The sequence below is a fragment of the Crinia signifera genome, chromosome 5, assembly GCF_055691185.1.
Source record: "Crinia signifera chromosome 5, ASM5569118v1, whole genome shotgun sequence".
In the NCBI taxonomy this organism is placed as follows: Eukaryota; Metazoa; Chordata; class Amphibia; order Anura; family Myobatrachidae; genus Crinia; species Crinia signifera.
This window is the reverse complement of record NC_139221.1, coordinates 123320886-123342708: the sequence shown is the minus strand read 5'-3', so window position 1 is coordinate 123342708 and position 21823 is coordinate 123320886. Positions and strand designations below refer to the sequence as shown.

Genomic DNA, 21823 nt, shown 5'->3' with positions numbered 1-21823 from the left:
CTGACTTCTCTGCCGCAAGTGCCGTGCCTTTCCAGCCTCGCCAGGATCCACTCTGCTCTCAGCAGTGCCTCTCAACCTAGCCACTAACCCTAACTGCCACCCAAGGACCCTAACTGCCACCCAAGGACCCTAACTGGCGCTAATTCTCCAACTTCATCCAAATCCACTCCTTTCCATCCCGCCTTCTCCTCAGGATTCCAGCTCATCACCGTCAAGTCTCAATTACCTCACAAAGCTTTGAACTTTCGTTACATCCTTCAATTACCCGCTTTACTAAATATTCAGTTGACAGTTGTTTATGAGGTCGTTCATTAAACCAGCCCGTTTTGTACCTACTCCTGCCGGTCCGTCTCAAGTCTCTGTGCAACACACGACCCCATCAGAACCTTCGGCCGTGACAGACGCCATCCCAATTAATCTCTCCTACTCCCTCCTGACCCTCCGTACTCTGTATCCATACAACTGGCGCTCAGTAGTGATTAAATATCTAGGCATAAATATCCCAGCTGACCCTTCTAAAGTGTTTTCATTGCTGTCATCACAGCCCTAACTAAATAAGGGGATTTTGTACTTACCGTTAAATCCTTTTCTCAGACTCCATAGGTGACACTGGAGAGTTACAGTGGGGAATAGAAGGCGACCACAGGGAGCTTGGGCACTTTAGAATAAATTAATAGTGACTAACTCCTCCCCTTCTACTTCCTCTCCTAGGCAGTCAAGTATGTGCCCGGAGGGAGCTGGAAGAAAGGAAAAACAACCCACTTCCGAGAGGAGGTCAAACATAACATAACAAGTCACACACACACTCACATAGAGTGAACATATAGTTTGAAGAATAGCATTCATAACAGAATGAACTCATCCATAAAACTTAGTAAAACTTAGAACTCAGACTGAGTACAGTAGTCTCTTTAACCTCAGGTAACTGACCAACCTGAAAACCAAACAGTAAACCGGAGAGACAGCGTCGGGTGGGCGTCCAGTGTCACCTATGGAGTCTGAGAAAAGGATTTAACGGTAAGTACAAAATCCCCTTTTCTCTTTCCTCCACTAGGTGACACTGGAGAGTTACAGTGGGGACGTCCCAGAGCTCCCAACACGGGTGGGATGACGCTGAGAACCCCTTAACACAGAACGGCCAAACCGCGAAGCGGCCGCCGCAAAAGTGTCACACTTGTAAAAGCGGACAAAGGTCCTCTGACCAGACCACGTAGCCGCTCTACATAGATCCTGTATAGAAACTCCACGGGCAGCCGCCCAGGAGGTACCCACCGACCTTGTAGAATGGGCGGAAATTGAAGAAGGTGGCACCCTAGAGGAGGCCACATAAGCTTGACGAATTGTCAATCTGATCCACCTGGCCAGGGCCTGCTTGGAGGCTGGCCAACCAGGACGCAAGGAGTCATAGAGGACAAATGAGGCATCCGACTTACGTACAGACTCTGTTCTGGCCACGTAAATTCGCAAGGCCCGGACCACGTCCAGCGCCCTAGACTCCTGTGAGTCCTCCCGAAAGGCCGGCACCACAATAGGTTGGTTAATGTGGAAAGCCGAGACCACCTTTGGGAGAAAAACACTAGAGGTGCGCAGCTCCGCTCTATCCTCATGGAAACGTAAGAAGGGTGCCTTACAAGAAAGAGCACTGAGCTCCGACACCCTTCTAGCTGAAGCCAAGGCCAATAATATAACAGTCTTCCAGGTGACGTATTTTAGTTCCACCTCCTCCATGGGCTCAAATACAGAGGACTGGAGAAAAGCCAGTACCACGTCCAGGTCCCATGGAGCAGTAGGAGGTCTGAAGGGAGGTTGCAGCCGCAACACCCCCTGGAAGAAAGTCTGTACCTGAGGAAGAAGAGCCAGCTTCTTCTGGAAAAAAATGGAGAGGGCGGATACTTGAACCTTCAAGGACCCCAGCCGGAGTCCTGAGGCCAAACCCTTTTGCAAGAATAGCAGTAATCTGGCCAGTTTGAAGTTCACCGGAGAAACCCTCCTGGATTCGCACCAGGCCACATAGGCCCTCCAGATGCGGTGGTAATGCACCGAGGTAACCTGCTTTCTGGCTCCTATCATGGTTGGAATCACCGCCTGCGGGATCCCTGCCTTCCTCAAGATAGACCTCTCAACAGCCATGCCGTCAAATGAAGCTGCTGTAAGTTGGGACAGGCGAACGGACCCTGTGTTAGCAGGTCTTTGCAGAGAGGCAGAGGCCATGGCTCGTCTACTAACAGGCCTGTTAGTACCGTGTACCACGACCGGCAAAGCCAGTCCGGGGCAATGAACAGCACCGTCACCGACTCCCGTCGGATTCTCTGCAGAACCCGAGGGATGAGAGGCACTGGAGGAAAGATGTAAAGGAACTGATCCGTCCAGGGTGCTGTGAGAGCGTCCACAGCCACCGCCTGTGGATCTCTTGTCCGAGCGCAGTACCGGGGCAACTGATGGTTGTGTCTGGAGGCCATCATGTCTATCTGCGGACAACCCCACCGACGGGTCAGGGTCTGGAAGACCAGAGGGTTCAGACACCACTCTCCGTGGTGTACGTCCCGCCGGCTGAGGTAGTCCGCCTCCCAATTTTCCACGCCTGGTATGAAAATGGCGGACACGGCCCCTGCGTGCTCCTGCACCCAGCACAGAATCCTCTTTACCTCTCTCATCGCTGCACGGCTGCGGGTGCCTCCCTGCTTGTTGATGTAAGCCACCGCCGTGGCATTGTCGGACTGCACCCTGATGTCCCTGTTCCGGAGAACCACTTCTGCCCGGAGCATGGCGTAATACACTGCTCGCAGTTCCAGCACATTGATGGACATCTGTGCTTCCTCCGGGGTCCACAGTCCTTGGAAGTGGAGGCCCAGCGTGACCGCTCCCCAGCCCCTGAGGCTGGCGTCCGTGGTGAGGAGCGTCCAATTGTGAATGGCGAACCTCCTCCCCTCCTGCAGGTTGCTGGAGTTGAGCCACCACGCCAGTGACGCTCGAGCCTGATGGGAGAGAGAGATCCTCTGCTGTAGAAACAGGTGTGAGCCTGTCCACTGGCGGAGCAGACACAGATGGAAGGGGCGAGATCGAAACCGCCCGTACTGCACCGCCTCGAACGTGGCCACCATCCTTCCCAGCAGCTTTGTGCAAAGGAGAACTGTGACTGTTCGATGCTGCAGCACCAGTCGAACCGCTTCCTGCAGGGACAAGATCTTGTCCATGGGTAGGAACACCCTTCTCTGGACAGTGTCCAGAATCATCCCTAGGAACAGGATCCTCTGCGATGGGGTCAGCTGTGACTTCTGGATGTTGAGCATCCAGCCATGGGACTCCAGGGTCCGACGTGTCAGTTGGATGTTGTGCAGCAGAACCTCCTTGGACGGAGCCTTCAGCAGAAGGTCGTCCAAATAAGGGACAATGGTAACTCCCTGAGCCCTGAGTATTTCCATCATGACAGCCATCACTTTGGTAAATACCCGAGGCGCAGAGGAGAGGCCGAATGGGAGGGCTCGGAACTGTAGGTGATAGTTCTGGACAGCAAACCGCAAGAATGCCTGGTGAGGAGGCCAGATTGGGATATGCAGGAATGCATCTTTGATATCGATGGATACAAGAAACTCCCCTGGTTCCAGGCCTGCAATGACAGACTGGAGAGACTCCATCTTGAAGCGAGTGAACCGCAAGAAGGGGTTGAGCTGCTTCAGGTTCAAGATGGGTCTCACTGAGCCGTCCGGCTTGGGAACCAGAAAAAGGCTGGAATAGAAACCCCTTGCCCTTTCTGGTTCCGGGACCGGGATAACCACCCCTTGATCCCTGAGCTTTTGGATGGCGGCCTGTAAGGCCCTGCCTTTTTCCTGAGAAGCTGGCAAACCTGTGGGAAAAAAACGTTGAGGAGGAGGCAACAAGAAATCTATCTTGTAGACTACTGCTACCAGGTCCTTTACCCATGCATCCTTGCATGAACCGGCCCATACCTGATGGTAAAAGAGAAGCCGGCCTCCCACCCTGTGATCTGGACAGGAACTGGGGGAGTCATGCTGAGGGCTTTGAGGTAACCTTTGCATCAAGTATTGGAGCACTGGCTGATCCTCTGCCTCTTCCTCGGAAGCCTCTGGAGCTAGTAGCCGCTCCCCTAGACCTACCCCTGAATCTGGGGGTGGGCCGAAAGGACCGAAAGGACTGCCCTCCAGTAGTAGGAAATGACCTACGTGGGGGAGGGGCTGCAGTGGGCAGGAACTGAGACTTACCCCCTGTAGCCTGCGAAATCATTTTGTCCAGCTCTGGACCAAAGAGGGCCTCCCCAGCAAAGGGTAATGCCTCCACCGCCTTTTTGGAGTCGGCATCTGCATTCCACTGTCTCAACCAAAGAGTACGGCGAGCAGAAACTGAGAGAGCAGAAATACGGGCCGCAAGCATACAAACGTCTGAAGAGGCTTCAACCAAGTAACCTGCAGCCTCACGTATGTGTTCCACTAAGAGCAACATATCACTTGCCCCTGGGTCTAGAGAGGAGGCCACCTGGGATGCCCATACCTCCATGGCCCTATTGACCCAGCAACCCACCTGTGCCGGACGTTGTAAAAGACCAGCGGCTGTATAAACATTCTTCAGAGCACTCTCTAACCGCCTATCAGACACATCTTTTAGGGTAGAGGCACCTGGGATGGGTAACACTGTCTTTTTAGACAAACGTGATACCGAAGAATCAACAGCAGGTGGCGTCTCACATGACTTTCTAGCATCCTTAGGAAAAGGATAGGCAGTGAAAAATCTGAGAAACCTGAAACTTTTTGTCTGGGTGTAACCAGGCTTTTTGCAAGTGTTCATCCAGCTCCTCTGAGGCTGGGAAATATGCAGACTGTTTTTGCCTTTTAGCAAACACTGAGGGACTCGCAGCCGGTCTCACCTCCTCTGCTAAATTGAGGGTTAACCGGACTGCTTGTATTAAGTCCTCTAAACCCTGAGAAGGGACATCAGTGTCCTGCATAAGCGGAGCATCAGGCTCAGCATCAGGCTGAGCATCAGGGTCATGAAATTCACCCTCCTCTAGAGCTGGCATGTTATCATCTGTATCATCTAACAGAGAGACCTGAGGAAACATCCTACTAGCAGAAGCCAGTCTAGGGGGAGGGGGTGAAGAGGTGTCTGCATGCAATGCTCTAGACAAACTCTCCACAGCAGCGGTTAACTCTGCCTGCTGATCCCTGGCTGCATCCCTATCTTGTCTGGCAGAAGATAACTCAGAAGCTAGCTGAGAAATTACTGTAGACAATTGTGAAGCCCATACAGGAGGTTCCTGCCCCGATGTAGTTGGGGTGGGGGCTGGGGATGCAGTACATGAGGGACATAAAATGGCGCCCTCCGCGTGTGGCGCGAACTTATTGCTGCACTTTTTGCACGCAATCTTTTTACCAGCCATCATACACTCCGCAATCTTACACAGAAAGGAGAGAAAGATGGAATACCGGACAGGAGAGGAGGTATAGGAAAGAGGCAGAGTCTGCCACGAGGCCGCTAGGCGCACTGTATATAAATATAACTTGCGCCGGCTAAGGGACCTTTTTGGACACAGTCCAAGCTGCCCTGACCTCCTATGTCCCGCTGTGACTCACTGAACCAGGGTCACCGGCACTTCACAGACGCTTCGAGGGAGCCGCGGATCACGCTGCTGCTTCAATGGCCGCCGCTCCTACAAAGAAGGAGGAAGCGGAAGTACCCAGCATGGCGCGCTCTCGCTCCTCAGGAATGGCGCCGTGTTTAAAAGTGCGCTGCCGCGGCTTTTTACACTGAATCCCCCACTAGCGGGGAATCAGTGTTATACTTACCCCTGCCGTAGCTGTCGGGTGCGGCATGCTGAGTGGTCCTCGAGGCGCGCTGCAAGCAGTGGCGACGGAACCTCAGGATCAGTGGATCCTGCAGCCAGGTACCGGAGGCGAGCTGCATGCAGCTGCGACCGGACCTGCCGACAGCGCCCGCGTCGCAGGCAGGTAGGGACAGGGAGCTACCTGCCTGTCCTCTTTGCTGATTGTAGCATCTTTATATTAAAAAAAAAAAAAAAACTATAAAGCTCAGGAGTGAGCCTTGAACGCACCCAGCGCACCCAGGGGAGGAGTTAGTCACTATTAATTTATTCTAAAGTGCCCAAGCTCCCTGTGGTCGCCTTCTATTCCCCACTGTAACTCTCCAGTGTCACCTAGTGGAGGAAAGAGAAACTGGCTTTCATTCGATATATTCTGGCTGGGCCGTCTAGCGGCTTTTAAAATGACTCTACTACCAAAGCTGATGTACCTATTTTGAACAATCCCTTATGCTATCCCAAAGAAGACGATGCAAGAATTTACTAAGGTTATGACTAAATATGTTTGGTCCTCTAATCCCCCTAAACTAGCCCACTCTAAAAATGACCCTCCCTAAAGCCAGAGGCGGATTAAGTCTACCTGATTTGACTTTATATCATGAAGCATCTATCCTAGCTCAGTTAAAAAACTTTTAAAGTAGATTCCGTTATCAGTTGGGCTCTCCTTGAGACCTCAGCTTCCGCTTGATTCCCTTTTAAAGATACCTTCTTACTCTCCAAACATATATGACCCACCCCCACACTCATGCTCCCATCCATGAAGGCCGCCTTATCAGTTTGGGATAAAATAATCTCCAAACTCCCTCCTCCTTCCCACACACTAACTAATATCTCCCTTCAGACCATGTCAACTCTTATCCATGTCAACAAGAATTTAAGTCTAGCACGATAGTCTGCCTGTGGAGTGGCAACACTAGCAGACCTACTATCAGGCCCCACTCTATTGTCTTTTCCAAGTCTCCAACAAAAAAATTCTCTCCCGAATAGTGAATTGATGCATAATCTTTAGATCTCACATTGGTGGCAGTCCACCCTTAGGGACGGCAACCCCCTTAATCCGTTATTTTCATCTGTTACCTCCAGGCTGTTGCAGTCTAATTCTAAACATGACATTTCCTTTTGGTATGGGCTCCTACAAGACTTGACACCCCCCAATAAATCTAACGCCCAGAGGAAATGGGAAACTGAGTTAGGTCTGGATCTAACGGTTACACAATGGAGCAAAATATTTCTCTCATCATACACTATGACCAAATGCTTAAATCACACTGAAATGCATGTCAAATTGCTCCAGATTGCACATATTCTGGACCTCATGCTCTAAATTCTGCTGGCACCTATGCGGGGAGGTGGGAAACATATTTCATGTGTTCTGGACGTGCCCAGTACTGACCACATACTGGTCAGATGTTTTTGATCTACTCAATGTTGTTCTCGGTCTTCAGCTCACCCCATCCTCCTCTTTGGCTCTACTGAATGTCATCCCTGTTTCCATCCCTAGCCACAAACATTATGTTTTAATAGCTGCACACGCAGCCCTGGCACAACTTTTGAAACAGGCAGGCCCCCTCTGATCCTGAAAATGATTTATAAAACCCATTATCACTTCATTATGGAAACGGGATTCATATCTTACACCTGCTCCGCATCCTCACCAATAGTCCAATGGGCTTATTGGCACACATGTTACCGAGGGCGAAGGAGCTCAGTACTTCCCGACCCATCCGGAGAAACCCTACAATTTAGTCTCAATGAGAAAAACACTACCTCGCCAACATCTATCACTACTCCTGACGATACCTAATCTGAGCTGTTTAAATTGTAATGATCTCGCTCAGTTGCTCCTTATATTGCTTGATATGATTATTTACATTTTTTTTGTATACTGCTGGACCCTGTATGACCTCCACTCCCCCTTGGTTTTGTTTCCCTACTTTTTTTTTTTCTGTACCCCATTTCTATGAAAATTTTCAATAAAAATGTATTTATGTTAAAAAAAGAATCTTATCCGACAATACATCAGTAATGGCGTATATAAATCAAGGAGGAACCAGGAGCAAATCACTTATGATGGTGGTCTCAAAGCTCTTAACTTGGGCAGAAGAGAATTTGATGTCTTCGACAGCTACTGTTTATTCATGCTGAGGGAGCAGAACATCCTAGCCGTTTTCCTCAGTCCACATGCGATTCTTCCCAGAGAATGGGAATTAAACTACAGAATTTTCAAAGACGTGACTAGCCGGTTTGAAGTACTAGAAGTAGATCTGATGGCATCTAATTTGAACAGAAAAGTGAAGACATTCTTTTCCAGGTACGATCTTCCCCAGACGTCAGCGGTGGACTCCTTCTCAATTCAACAGAAGTCCCGGTTGGGGTATGTGTTCCCCCCATTCACAATGTCCTGAAGAAAGTTATAGACGACCAGATAGAAGTAATAATAATTCTTCCTTTTTGGCCTCGAAGAGCATGGTTTGCGACAGTGTTGAGACTAGCAGTACAAGGACCTTGGACCCTACCAGTGGTTCCAGACCTATTATTACAAGGACAAATATATTACACCCTGATCCTTAGCTTTAAAGGCATGGAGATTGAAAGGAACTCTCTGAAACAGAAGGGTCTTTCAGACCAAGTTATTTCGGTTTTACTTCAAGCAAGAAAGGTGTCGTCTGTAGCATATTACAGAGTTTGGCATACCTTCATTAACTGGAGAGGGTCTTAAGAGTCAATACAAGATGTTCCTACTGCTGATGTTTTGCAGTTCTTATGCAAAGGGTTTGCTGAAGGTCTGGCCAATTCAACCCTGAAAGTTCAAAATATCAGCCCTGAGTGTTCTACTAGAAAGAAAACTTGCATAAGAACAATTTATCAGATTAATGCAATTAAGAGAATGAGGCCTCCAATAAGATCTTTAGTGGCTTTGTGGGACTTGAACTTAGTATTGAAGGCTCTGATGATACCTCCTTTTGAGCCACTATCAGAAATGTCTCTAAAATATCTGACCTGGAAGACTGTATGCCTTGTTGATATAACTTCCGCAAGGAGAGTCAGTGAGTTACAAGCCCTTTGGGCAGAGAAACCATATTTGAAGGTGTTGCCGAATAAAATCTTTCTAAGAACTAATCCTCATTTTCTTCCTAAAGTGGTTTCTGAATTCAATCTCATGATCTCAACCAGGAAATCTCATTGCCTACCTTTTAAAACCCTTCACTGTGCAAGTGCATAACAGTAACATTCACATTTAAATAAACGCTCAATGGACTTTATATTATCCATGCTGCATGTGTGCAATGTTCCAATGCTGGCCGCTAGCTGCTTCCGCTGGTGCAGACAGGTCCCAGAGCCACTGTCAGTTTCCTCCAGTGAGACCTGTTCCCGCTACACCATGGACTTGATCAAGCTGGATCCACCATGCAGTGTGTGGCTGACATCATTATGTCAGCTGCACACTGCATCAATGGGACCACTGAGAAGCCTCCACATGCTTTAGAAACAAATTTTCAGGCTGTAATTAAAGATGGTGGTGATCTACCGGCGAGAGCTCCGCGAACTACCGGTAGATTGCGATCAATGTTTTGGTCACCCCTGCTGTAGTGTTACAAGCCTTATATTTCTGAGCCTGGCCGCAGAGTGAGAAGAGCATGCATTGTGACTTAAGCTCTGCAACATTGTAACAAGCTCAGCAAGAGCTGTAGCTTCCTGTTGTGCTCTATATGACCTTGCTGTCTGCAAACCTTTCCCTCCTCAAACACTGCATGTACACACTGACTGTAATAATCTGTGTAATACACTTGTGAGATTGTCAGATTTGACCCAATTCAGATGGATTGGGCCAATTTATCAGACAAAATCCGATGTGCCTGATGCTGTAGGACCCGACAGAACTAGACAGTATCCAGAACTAGATGCCTAAAAAACAAACAAACAAAAAAAAAAGTGTTGACCTAAGGAGATGATCCATACCCAAAAATAGTATACATTAAGAAAGAAAAGCCCAAAACAATTGACAGTTTTACTTTTATTTAAGAATGTATTCCTTTGTACACTTGCAGGCAGACTGTTTCAAAAGACAATTTGTCCTATTTACAAAAGTAAAACATTTCTTCTTTGTAAAGCTGCTCACTCACCTGCATGGACACCACAGTCCATGGTTTTATTTTACCAATTTAGAAAAAAAAAAATGTTTTAAAAACCCTTGATATGTCATTCCCAAAACCAAGATGTCCACAGTGCAAACTTCTGGTAGAAGTTTAGTATAAATCCACATTGGTGATGTTGATAGCTGAAAATAAGCAAGAAAGGAAGCTTGATGCCTTTCTCTCCTGCCACTAAGAATTCTAGATATGGCAGCATAATGGACTACATTTCCCCAGGACTCCCGATCACCATCATTAGGTTTCCATACACTGAAGCTCACTTCCTTCAAGAGGAAAACCCAAAGATGCATTTCTCTGTGAAAAAAACTTGTCAATAAGAATGAACATGCAACTTAGGACTTCAATGCTTTAGCATTACTGCTGCAGCACATGACCATAGCTTATGCATAGCACGCTTAAGAGGATATATTGGGCTCAAGATTTTAAACTAAAAAAAAAAAATCCAATCCCATGGGAGAAAAAAAAAAAACATATATAAAAAAAAATGTTTTCGCAGTCAATGTTTTGGGAGGACTTCACTTCTCTCTCCTTTTTCCCCCCCATTATGGACACTACAAGTTATCCATCTTGGTAAGGAGGGTCAGTATTCAGGACAAAATAGATTGAGGGGCACAAAGTCTGTTTATTCATCAGATCCCGCTGATCTTTTCTGGGCTCTTTTGCGCGGAGATCTTCTTGGGGAAGCTTTGTCTATTAAGAGGAAGAAAAAAATAGAACATAAGATATTGTACTAGTATCAGATATGTTTTTTTTTTATCACAAGTTAGACATTATGTTCCATGCAGCGGTTTCATCTCATTCCAACAGTCATGACAGAAGACGTGCCCGTGTAACAAACTACTGTGTATAACTGTAGACACAGGAGACAGCCCAAGGACATAAGTCCCAGTCACTGCAATGCTCACATGGCTTTATGCAGAATTATAGTAGATACAGAACAGACAGGATCACAAGCTGTGCAAGTGTACTACACTCCAAGAGAAAGAAAGTCAAGTAGTCTCACCTCGTCTACTTTGCACTGAAGTCACAAGGAAGCAAAAGACAGAAAAAAAAAATGGCAAGATATATTAGAGAAGAGATTAAGACAATGACAGGACAGATATCAATAAGAAATGGAAAACAGCTATATAATAAAAGGAAAAGCCACATGTAAAACAAGAGTATTCGTTTTCATTTGGAAAAAGACAACATATTACTTGTCAAGAGGCAAAAAGGCTTTGTATCTTTACAATTAGACAATTACAATTAGTAACAATCCCGGTGGTCAAAATCCCGACACTTTCTCCCTCTATGGGTGGAATGCCAGGATTCCGACCGCCCGAATTTAGTACCAATCCAGACTGACCATAGTACATAACGATTTAACACTGGGTCTTTCAAAAGTACTGTTCAGTGGGAGGTGTTATATTTTAATTATCTTTCAGTAAGGTAAGGAACTTTATTAAACATAACATTTACTGGAAAGTGTAAATACCACATCTATGGCAACATCCTGGTTGCATAACATCAGTCTACAGATACAGAGTTGTGTTCTTTTGAGGTTAACCGATTGCGTAAAATGCGAATACATACTTATTTGGCTCAATGTCTCAGGAGGAATCCAGCTCATGTCAACATCATTTTGGCTTGATGTACCCATCTCCACTTTTTGAGCTGGTCTCTTTCTCTGTAGAAAGAAAAAGGCACACTTGATAAAGGACACCCATATGGAACACAGGAAATCTCTCTTCAATCACAGAAACACCACTTGTATAATGTAAGATTTAGGCGGTGGTTATAACCAAGCCACCATGTAAAGTGCCCATAACGGTGTATGGCTCTCCTATCTCCATCAAAAATAAATAGAGCCCAATATTTGTAAAGGCTGTACAAAATTCCAATATGCTGTTGTACATTAAGACAAACATAAAACTTGCATCTAAATAGTGACCACACACACACACACTACAGCAATTAAGGAGCAATTGGGGGTTCGGTGGGGTAAGCGACGGGATATGGGCAAATAAGGAGCAATTGGGGGTACAGTGATAGGGTAAGCGACAGGATAATTTAAAGTCAAAATGATGGTTAATATTGTATTTAAATAAAAAAAAATCTACATTTTTTCTGTACCATCATATGTATGTTCCAGCATAACTCTGGAATGACTGCAGCAATTTACACCAAACTTGGTACACGTATTACTTACAGTGTGAGAACAATCACTGTGGGGGTAACACACCCCTAGGGGTGGGACAGCAGGACATAGTATATCAGGACAGACATGATAGGTCAGTGATGACTGGGACAGTGACATGAGGGGAATGGAGATAGCACAAACTCACACACAAAGTTATATAGTGCCAGTAGCAGGGCCCCAGCAGCACAGAGTATATCAGGAAATGTATAACGTGCTGCACTTTAATGTAATTTAACAAAAAACAACTAATGTTATTTATAATGTGTATTTAATATTCAGTTTGTAAGCAAACATTCTTAAAATCCAGCCACTAAATAAATGTTAACCTTAGTATGTGCACCCATAAGAAATATATCCTCAGCTCCCCTGGAGCAAGCAGTGAGGTGAATTATTCTGTAAAGGTGCTGCATAAATACGTAATAGTACATGCATAAAATAAAACTTTGCCAAATAGGTTCTCAGTTATGAAATATAAAAGTGGTGTACACAATGCGTTTTTGGCAATGGCTGATTTTGTCTATGATTCCTCTTGAACTCCTCAGAGCCCAGAACCATACAATCTTGACTATCTTCCCTTAAGATCTTGACTATGTGCTCTTTGGCAATGGTCAAATACATTACAAGGGAGTCTATCAATGCAACACAGACCTTATGAGTAGGGGAAACAGATGTTGGCTAAATTTCTGTATACAGTTTAAGGTAGGTACACTGCGCTCACCTTGTTAGTGAAGGACCTAGTGTTCACATGCGCTACTAATACTCTTAAGGGTATCCCCAAAAAAACTTTTGGAATAACAGGATGGGTAAAGGAGTATGCGCTGCCTTGCTGGTTTTGAGTACTAGGTGGGTGTAGTGCGGTGCAGAAAAAGGAGGAGGAGTATGATATCTGAACTTAAATCTGTTTAATCAAATATAAAATGTTTGCCACTTTTGAAGGGCAGTTTTAAGCAAAGTTCACTTATTTTTGCAGTTCTGGGGCTTTGTGGCACATGGGGTTTGATGTGGTGGGCTCTGTTTGAGCACTTGGGTAGTGGTGTTTTGATGTACACCTATATGGGGTCCCCAACTAGTGGGAATATTCCAGAAGCACAGGAGAAACACACAGAGTCCAGTGCTACATGTTTTGCAGCCAATGCCCTCCCCTCCCCCTGCAGGACGGAGAACCTTTCCGAACGCTATCACAGACGCCCACTGACGTCAGCACCCGGGACCTCGCGAGTCGGGGAACCCGGAAGTGCAGTGCTGACAGGCACACACAGACAGAGGAAGGACGCGGCTGCCCGCTGAATCACCACTGAAAGGTGACATCACCCACCGCTGTGCCAGAACCTACTAACTGAGTCACGCTGCACACTCCTGTCCTGCGGGACGCCGCTGACAGGAGACACATCACTGACAATTGATCCACACGGAGGGGACATAGCTTTAACAAAACCTATGGGATTGTAAGGGGGTTTCAGACAAAATCGCCCTAAGCTGCACAGGCACTTCTCCGGCCACTCTACCCCAAGTACCTACAAATTCCAGTGCAAATCACCAAGGGGGACCGTGGGTCTTGCAACACAAGACCCACAGAAGTGTAAAGAGGTCTAGGACAGACACTCTTAATCCCATATTGGGAATCTCCACTGGTGACACTTGCTTCTGGACTATTCCCACTAGTTGGGGACCCCATATAGGTGTACATCAAAACACCACTACCCAAGTGCTCACACAGAGCCCACCACATCAAACCCCATGTGCCACATTGCCCCAGAACTGCAACAATAAGTGAACTTTGCTGCCCTTCAAAAGTGGCAAACAATTTTATATTTGATTAAACAGATTAAAGTTCAGATATCATACTCCTTTTTCTGCACCGCACTACACCCACCTAGCACTCAAAACCAGCAAGGCAGCGTATACTCTTTTACCCATCCTAACTTTCTATATAATTTTGACTACATAGTAAGCCAAAACTGCACCATGTGAACCCACTTGTACTCATTGTAATAGTGTAAAAACATAAGTCACCCTATCCTCCCACAAAAAGTCACCATACTACATACCTTTCTTGACTCCAGCAACTGATGTAAACCAACAATCACCAGTAAACTAAGCCCTCCAAGGAACACGTACAGGAATATCCTTTGAGAAAGAAAAAAACACAAGTCAATTTACAGCATACAATATTATTTATTAACAGTTTTATATAGCGCATACAGAGAATAGCTGAACATTCACATCAGTCCCTGCCCCAGTGGAGCTTACAATCTATGTTCAAATAGATCCTCCAAAATGTAACCACTTCCTCGCTACACACCTTATGTAGGTAGGGGATGTAGTCACATCCTTCTAAAATGAAGTTTAAACTGTCACTAGAAATAGTAATTTAGTGGTCAAAGTGTTAGTATCTGGTCCCTGATCCAGTGATTGTTAAAACACAATACTGTATGCTCTACTGCTGAAATCATGAGCATTGTCAGACAGCCATAGCACATTACAGCAGGAAATCCAGGATAGGAGAAGGTCAATATTAACATTGATGAGGGACAATAGATAATTGGGCCAAAGCTGACTTGTATCTCAGTCAAACTGTACAAAAACATATTCCGAAGGAAAAGGATTCTTGCAATACAGATTGAGTATCCCTTATCCAATATGCTTGGGACCACAAGCATTTTGGATAAGGGATTTTTGTGGCTTTTGGAATATTTATTTTGTCCATACACACAAGTTACATCTGCCCCACCCGCAGTGCACATGGTTTTGTCCATCTAAGAAGGATTTTGTCAGAAAGAATGGACTAGAATAACCCCCTTAGTTAAGTTGTGCAGCACAACTTGCAGGACTTAAAAGGTTTTGCACTATTCTAGAAAGCACTGTGCAAAAAGATTTAAGCAGGTATAGAAAAATGCTGCAAGGTAAAAAAAAAAAAAAATAGAAGTGTTAGCAGTTTATTAACCAAATGCAAAATGAATTTAGATTTTACCTATTAACATTTGTTATCAGTCTTTGCCTTAAAGGCACCAAATCTTCTTGGTACACTTGCACACAGTTTAAGGGGAACTCCACACTCAGACTCTTGTCCTGCTTCAGAAAACATTTGAAACAACTCAGAAGGACCTGTGATGGTATTGCATAATGGATAAGCACCTTCTGGAATTTCTCAGCATTGAGAACACAAATTAATCCTTACCAAATCCCCAACTCAAATTCTCTGAAATGCAGCCCACATATTTGCAAGTAACTTCAACCATGCTTTATTGTTGCCTACAGGCATTCATTACTGTACCGCTCTTTTTTTTAACAAAATATTTCACATTTTGACTCATCAATTTAGGGCACCGGCTGCCATTTTTCTGCACCCCAGTTCCTGTTCTCGTACATAGTCGCCATACTTATTCCACGTCGAGGTATGGCTATTTGGCAACATTTTTTCCAAGATCACTTCTTGCAAAGCTTCTCTAAATATGGGTGTACCTGGGTCCCAATGGTGTCTGCCAGTATGGAGCGGATTGACATCTTCCAATTTTTGAAGGGAAGTAGGCATGATGCTCCTTACATCTAATGCATCAAATTACTTGGATGACCAGTGCGTCCACATTCCTCAATATTGCCCATTTTATTTAGCTTTATTAAAAACTTGAAATCTTTGCCCAGGAGAGACCTAGTTGATGTAGTAGAACTATCTTGTGTCTTGTTGCGGTGCTCAGTCTTGCCATGGTGTATGACCAATGACCTCACCTTTATAATAAAATTTGGCTATTCCAAATCCAATTTCATGCCTCTTACACAACTGTTTCAGATAATGACTGTTTTAACCTACATATTAAAAAATGATGACCACCACCTGCTTTTGTATGATTTGTTAATCAAACGCCAGACTATAATCCTACAAACTCCCTGAATTTGTGCAAGTGTACATAGAAGAATTTAATGCAGTGTTGAAGGCAAAGGAGGGTATTCAATGTCAGGGTCACGGCAGTCGAGCTTGCTCGACCGCCGTGACACAGTCCCGTTCTCGGTCAGCTCGACCGAGAACATGCAGGCGGGATTCAATGTCCCGCCTGCTGGGGAGCGAAAAGGGGGCGTGGCCACGAGTTGCGGCCGGGAAGAGGCGAGCTGCAGCCGGCAGCTCGTCACTTCCTGGCAGAACGAGCCCGACAGCTAGTGATGTTGGGCTCGTTCTGCCGAGATACCCTGCTCAATGCTGTCGGGAAAGACAGCATTGAATAGGGCCCGGCGGGCATCTCCCCGATGGGAGGTGCTCGCCGGAGATTGAATATCCCCCAAAGTGTGAGCACACCAAATACGGATTCGATTTAATAACAAACCTTTATGTTTTTCCACAGTGTTATACATATACGACCATGAAACTAGGTATTAAAATATAATGCACCACATTATAAAAACATTTTACCAAGATAATTTGCCAGCTGCAGTGAACATGGGGAATCATGGATTACTTACGTCTCTCCATCCAATCCATCTTCTCTCTCAATGATAGTTACAGTCTGATTGAACACCGCATCCTGGAAAGAATTTCCCTAGAGACAGAATAAATTATTGAAATAAAAATAGTTACATTCATAGGACACTAAAATTGTTAAAGGAAAAGCATTGCAGATATTATTTAAAAAAGGAAAGTTGGATACACACTGTAAGATTATCTACCCTATCTTTCTGGTTAGAGCAAGCTCGTAATGTATGGGAGCAAATTTCAGCCATCAGCTCCCAAAAGCTGGAAATAGGTACCAATGGTTGTTAAATGTTAAAAGCTATATTATGCAAATGAAGGACTGATAATAAAATATAAACCTGAGATGTAGTCATGAAAAAAAAATATCTAATTCTTACGTTGGCATCCTTATAGTTCAAATTGATGACCAGTCCAAAGGGACGACCTCCCATAGGTTCAGCGGGAATGAAGGAGTATTCAAATGTGGCTTGTCTTTGAGGTGGCACAACAGTGTTCAGAGGGAGTGCAGTGAAATTCTGGATATAGAACTGGTAATCTTGAGGATATCGGAATGAGGCGTCCAGTGATTCAATAACAAAGTCTTCTGTACCCTTATTAGTAAATCCCACTAAGAACTTCACTATGTCATTAGCTGGGAAATCTGAATAAGGAAAATTGAAAAGAAAAATGTTTACATTGGCTTAAAAAAAAAAAAAAAAAAAAAAAAGATACAAGCTTATGGCAACAAGGGATTTACAAATGAAAGGTTTTAGTCAATTCTGCAGTAAATTTACAGCGGCTTATTGTTTTGCTGGGTGCTATTCAAATCACCTCATACCTAGCACTAATTGGGTGGTTGGTTCGCCTGTCAAATCAAAATCTGCGTTAAGTGCCCTCCCCTCCCCAAAATATGTTGCAAAAGTACATAGTCAAGCAGCTAATAACGGGACCTATGTATTCTCATAACCGATATTACAGATTTTAAAATAAATTTTAAAAAAACACGCATGCTAGCGATCCGGCCCATTTTTGTACAGGATATATTGTTAATATACATGTACTTTAACCTATATTCAGCCACCGGCATTTGGGAAGGTGGTATTTGGGAGTCAGTGACATACTTGAGCATGATCATAGGCACCAATGGAGAGATAGGAGGCAGAGGTACTCATGGGGGGGTGGGGGGGGGATGGACAAAGGCACAACTGGGGAAGTAGGGAAGTGGTAGGGACATTTAAATAGATGGTACAGATGGGAAGGTGGTATTTGGGAGTCAGTGACATACATAGGCACCAATGGAGATGTAGGAGGCAGAGGTACTCATGGGGGGGGGGGGCAAAGGCACAACTGGGGAAGTAGAAAGGACATATAAATAGATGGGACAGAGGTACAGATGGGAAGGGGGAAATGGTTGGTGAACATGGGTATGTAGGAAGCAGGAGGTACACGAGGTAGATAATAGGTGAACATAGACAGTCACTAATGGGAAAGATTTGCCTATATTACCGACGAAGGGGCAGCATTATGAAGAGATGGGGTAGGGGCATATCAAGGATGAGCTGCTTTCTTAATGCTTTCTATGAGAGCACAGTTACTGCTCATAACATTGCATGCACTACCACTCTTAAGGAGATTGTCACTCTAAAATAATTCTTGTGGGGTCCCCTTTTGTCATAGATTAATATTTCATACACCAAAACCTTCCTCGACATATGCTCCATAAAATTGTAAAATTCAGCAGGTCAAGATAAACCCGAACAGAAGCTTAATAGGAAACCCAGATCTCCCCATGTTGTAAACTTTGCAGGGAAGGAATGGGGGTGAGGAACAGTGTAAACGATAACCAGGCTAGTCACTAGACACAGAACAGTTTTCAGGTTTGTGAAGAGGATACTTCCCTTATGTGTGTTATTTGGATACACATAAGGGAAGCAGCCTCTTCAAGTTTTATTTTAAATTATAGTAGTGCTAGGGACTCATTTTGTCACTGAGAAAAATAATTTTAGTCAATCATTTGTATTAAATCACTACTATATTTGTTACACCAGTGCGCCATGTTGTAGGGCCTGGGATTTGAGCATGGGTCCATCCCGGGAGCAACCCTGGGTCACTAATGTTATCGGTGGCGGGGAAGGAGGCAGTACTTGAAACTGACACTATCTCTTCCCTATAGGATAGGGTGAATGGGACCTGGGTCACGCGACCCAGGTTACCTGTTCACATTACACAGCAACCCGGGTTCGAACTGAGTTTAACCCTTCTTTTTACTCAGGGAGGAATGGCGGGTTGCTGGACCCGTGTAATTTTAAAAGGCCCTTTGACACTGCACGTCGGCCGGGTTATTTGAGCAATGTGAAAGGGAGTACTACAGTGCCACAAAAAATAGACCGATATAGTATGATATCATTATATATACACACACACAATTAAATTGTATAGGCAAACAAATTAAAATCAAGCGCTGGAGAGTTACATTAATTACCTTCGCCTTTAACAAACAAGATAGTGGTATCTGCATTAGGAGACGCTTTCGGTTCGCCAGAACTCAAATCTTCTTCTTCCTCTTTTTCTTCTGTCTAAAGTTTATAGTTAATGATAAAAAAATATAATAAAAAAATAAAATAAAAACAAAAAAAGGGGGGGGGGGGGGGGGGGGGGGGAGAAAAACATAGAAAGGTACAATATGAAAGTGTGTTTTGCAAACGACCACTTCAGTGGTGGGCTTTTTGGTAGCATGGCACAACTCCCAGGGTGTGTTTTTTGCCTCATACTCACCAATTAAGAGCGGCTGCCGTTCCTACTGCCCCTACCATCTCCATCTCTGAGGGAGGAGGAGAAATTTGGGCTTCTTCACCCCCTCCTGACTCCAGCTGGTACACTTCAAATATGGTGCTGGCTCATGAGCCAACCAGAGCTCATGGTCCGGCAGTCAACAACGAGCCAGCGATATATTTGAAGCACATCAGCCGGAGTTGAGGTTATGGCAAGCGTCAGGGGATCAACAAGGCAAGTGGCCGTGCAAGTGATGTTGCCAGATGGTGCATACCTAGGTAACAGTGGCATGCACAGAAATCTTCTGGGGTGCAGTGCAGATGACTCTGGAAGATTTCATTGCTTAAAGCAAGTGGCTTTATTGTCAAACATTGGCCCTTATTCTGGTTCACTCACAAAAAGCTAATTTCTTCTCAAATGGACAAAACCATGTAACATGTGGAGAGAGAGATTTAGATTTGGGTGACTTATTTTGTTTCTGTGTAGGGAAAATACTGGCTGCTTTATTGTTAGATGGCAATATAGATCTCACTGACATAAAACCCCACCCAAATCGAATGGCCCTTTCACACAGCAGCTATAACACTGTATATTGCAGTTTTTAAGGGTTTCATAATGGTTCTAGCTGCAGTGTGAAAGTGCAGAGTGAATTTACCGTTTATAAAAACCTGGTTCTTGAAATAGTGTTAAAAGAAGGATCCTACACATTTCACAGCCAAACCATTTTACAGTGTGAAAGCCTCAGACCCTGTATTTTGAACACATGACTGCCACAAAAGGTGATAGGCTGTCTCCCTTCCTGACAATTCTGAATCAGGAAAAAAGAGAAATAGCATATGAAGTAGTGGAGAAGAATTGATGGCATATTTCAACAAAGTATACAGTTATTGCAACAAGGACTGATTAGGAGGGGAGGGAGATGCTTAGATAAGAGGGGAGGCAGCCATTGCTAGACAAATCACTGGCACTGTAAAGGATTCTCTTATATAACTAAAGACATTTGTAATTGGTCCAGTACATAATCATCAACAAACAGGCTTATTTTTAGTTGTAATACAAATATGTGAGCCACAAAAAGTCCATTACAAATGACATCCACTGTTTTCTATTGGTGAAACGGGTTCAGTGTGAAAGGTACCAACCCGGTAATATACCGGTTACAACTGGCGATGTGAAAGGGGTTAACTTGCTCAGACCCGTTTTAAGAAGCGTTTTCAAATACCGGGTCTAAGCAGGTTATGCGATGTGAAACCAGTATAAATCTCTGCACATGTTACATCTGCCCCACCTGCAGTTCACATGGTTTTGTCCATTTGAGAAGGAATTTGCCTTTGCAAGTGAACCTGAATAAGGACCATTGTCTGTACAATGATGGGCAAGATTCAAAGCTGATCATTATCGCACAGCTACAGGGAAGCTTCTAATGCTGCAGGAGGCCCGAGGGAAATATATTTTTTTTTAAATCCTGCTTACTACAATCACAGATTGAAAGCAGGACACAGATTTTTTTTTAACCCCTTCCTGACAGAGCTAGTTTTTGCGTTCCTGACAGAGCCATTTTTTTCAAATCTGACATGTCTCACTTAAGTGGGGATAACTTTTTTTTGCTTTTACTTATCCCAGTGATTTTGAGATTGTTTTTTCGTGACACATTGTACTTCAAATTAGTGGTAAATTTGGGTCGATACAGTCTGTGTTTTTTTGTGAAAAATACCAAAATGTCGTGAAAAAATGGAAAATTTAGCGATTTGCAAAATGTTAAATTTTCTGCTTGTGAGACAAATAATCATACCACTCAAAATAGTTAATAACTAACATAGACCATATGTCTACTTTATATTTCCATCATTATTTCAACTTCCTTTTAATTTTTTTGGACACTAGGAGGCTTACAATATGAATAGCAAATTCTCAAATTTTCAAGAAAATTTCAAACACTGATTTTTTTAGGGACCAGTTCAGTTCTGATGTGACTTTGAGGGACTTGTATGTGAGACACCCCCATAAATGATGCCATTTCAAAAACTGCACCCCTCACAGTATTCAAAACAGCATTTTGGAAGTTTGTTAACCCTTTAGGTGTTTCACAGGAATTAAAACAAAGTGTAGGTGAAATTTCAAAATTTTTTTTTCGGATTTTCAATTTTAATACATTTTTCTAAGGAACACAGTAGATTTTACTAGAGAAATGTGACTAAAAATTGATTCCCCCAATTCTTTGGTTTTCATAAATATCCTATATGTGGCCCTAGTGTGCACGGTGACCAAACCACCGGCTTCATAATAGAAGGAGCACCTACTTGATTTTGGAGCCTCCTTTTTATGAGATTATTTTTTAGGCACCATGTAGGTTTCTAGGCACCATAAGATGCTAAAAGTTAGGAACCCCCCCACAAGTGACCCCATTTTGCAAACTACACCCCTCAGGGAATTCATCTAGGGGTATA

General features: G+C 44.4%; 1 protein-coding gene across 2 annotated transcripts in view; it reads right to left on the bottom strand.

Moving 5' to 3' along the window:
- Positions 1 to 9830: 9830 nt before the first annotated feature.
- SSR1 (signal sequence receptor subunit 1) overlaps positions 9831 to 21823 on the bottom strand; it is a 17800-nt gene continuing 5807 nt past the window's right edge. The window contains exons 3-9 of one of the 2 annotated variants that reach the window (XM_083187973.1): positions 19087 to 19180; positions 17003 to 17265; positions 16616 to 16692; positions 14212 to 14290; positions 11557 to 11650; positions 10988 to 11002; positions 9831 to 10674 (exon numbers count right to left, since the gene is read on the bottom strand). In XM_083187973.1, the coding sequence (XP_083044099.1) occupies positions 10607 to 10674; positions 10988 to 11002; positions 11557 to 11650; positions 14212 to 14290; positions 16616 to 16692; positions 17003 to 17265; positions 19087 to 19180 (690 nt within the window). In that variant the 3' untranslated portion in view covers positions 9831 to 10606. The remainder of the gene's footprint in view (positions 10675 to 10987; positions 11003 to 11556; positions 11651 to 14211; positions 14291 to 16615; positions 16693 to 17002; positions 17266 to 19086; positions 19181 to 21823) is intronic. The other variant, XM_083187974.1, reaches the window with a different exon arrangement.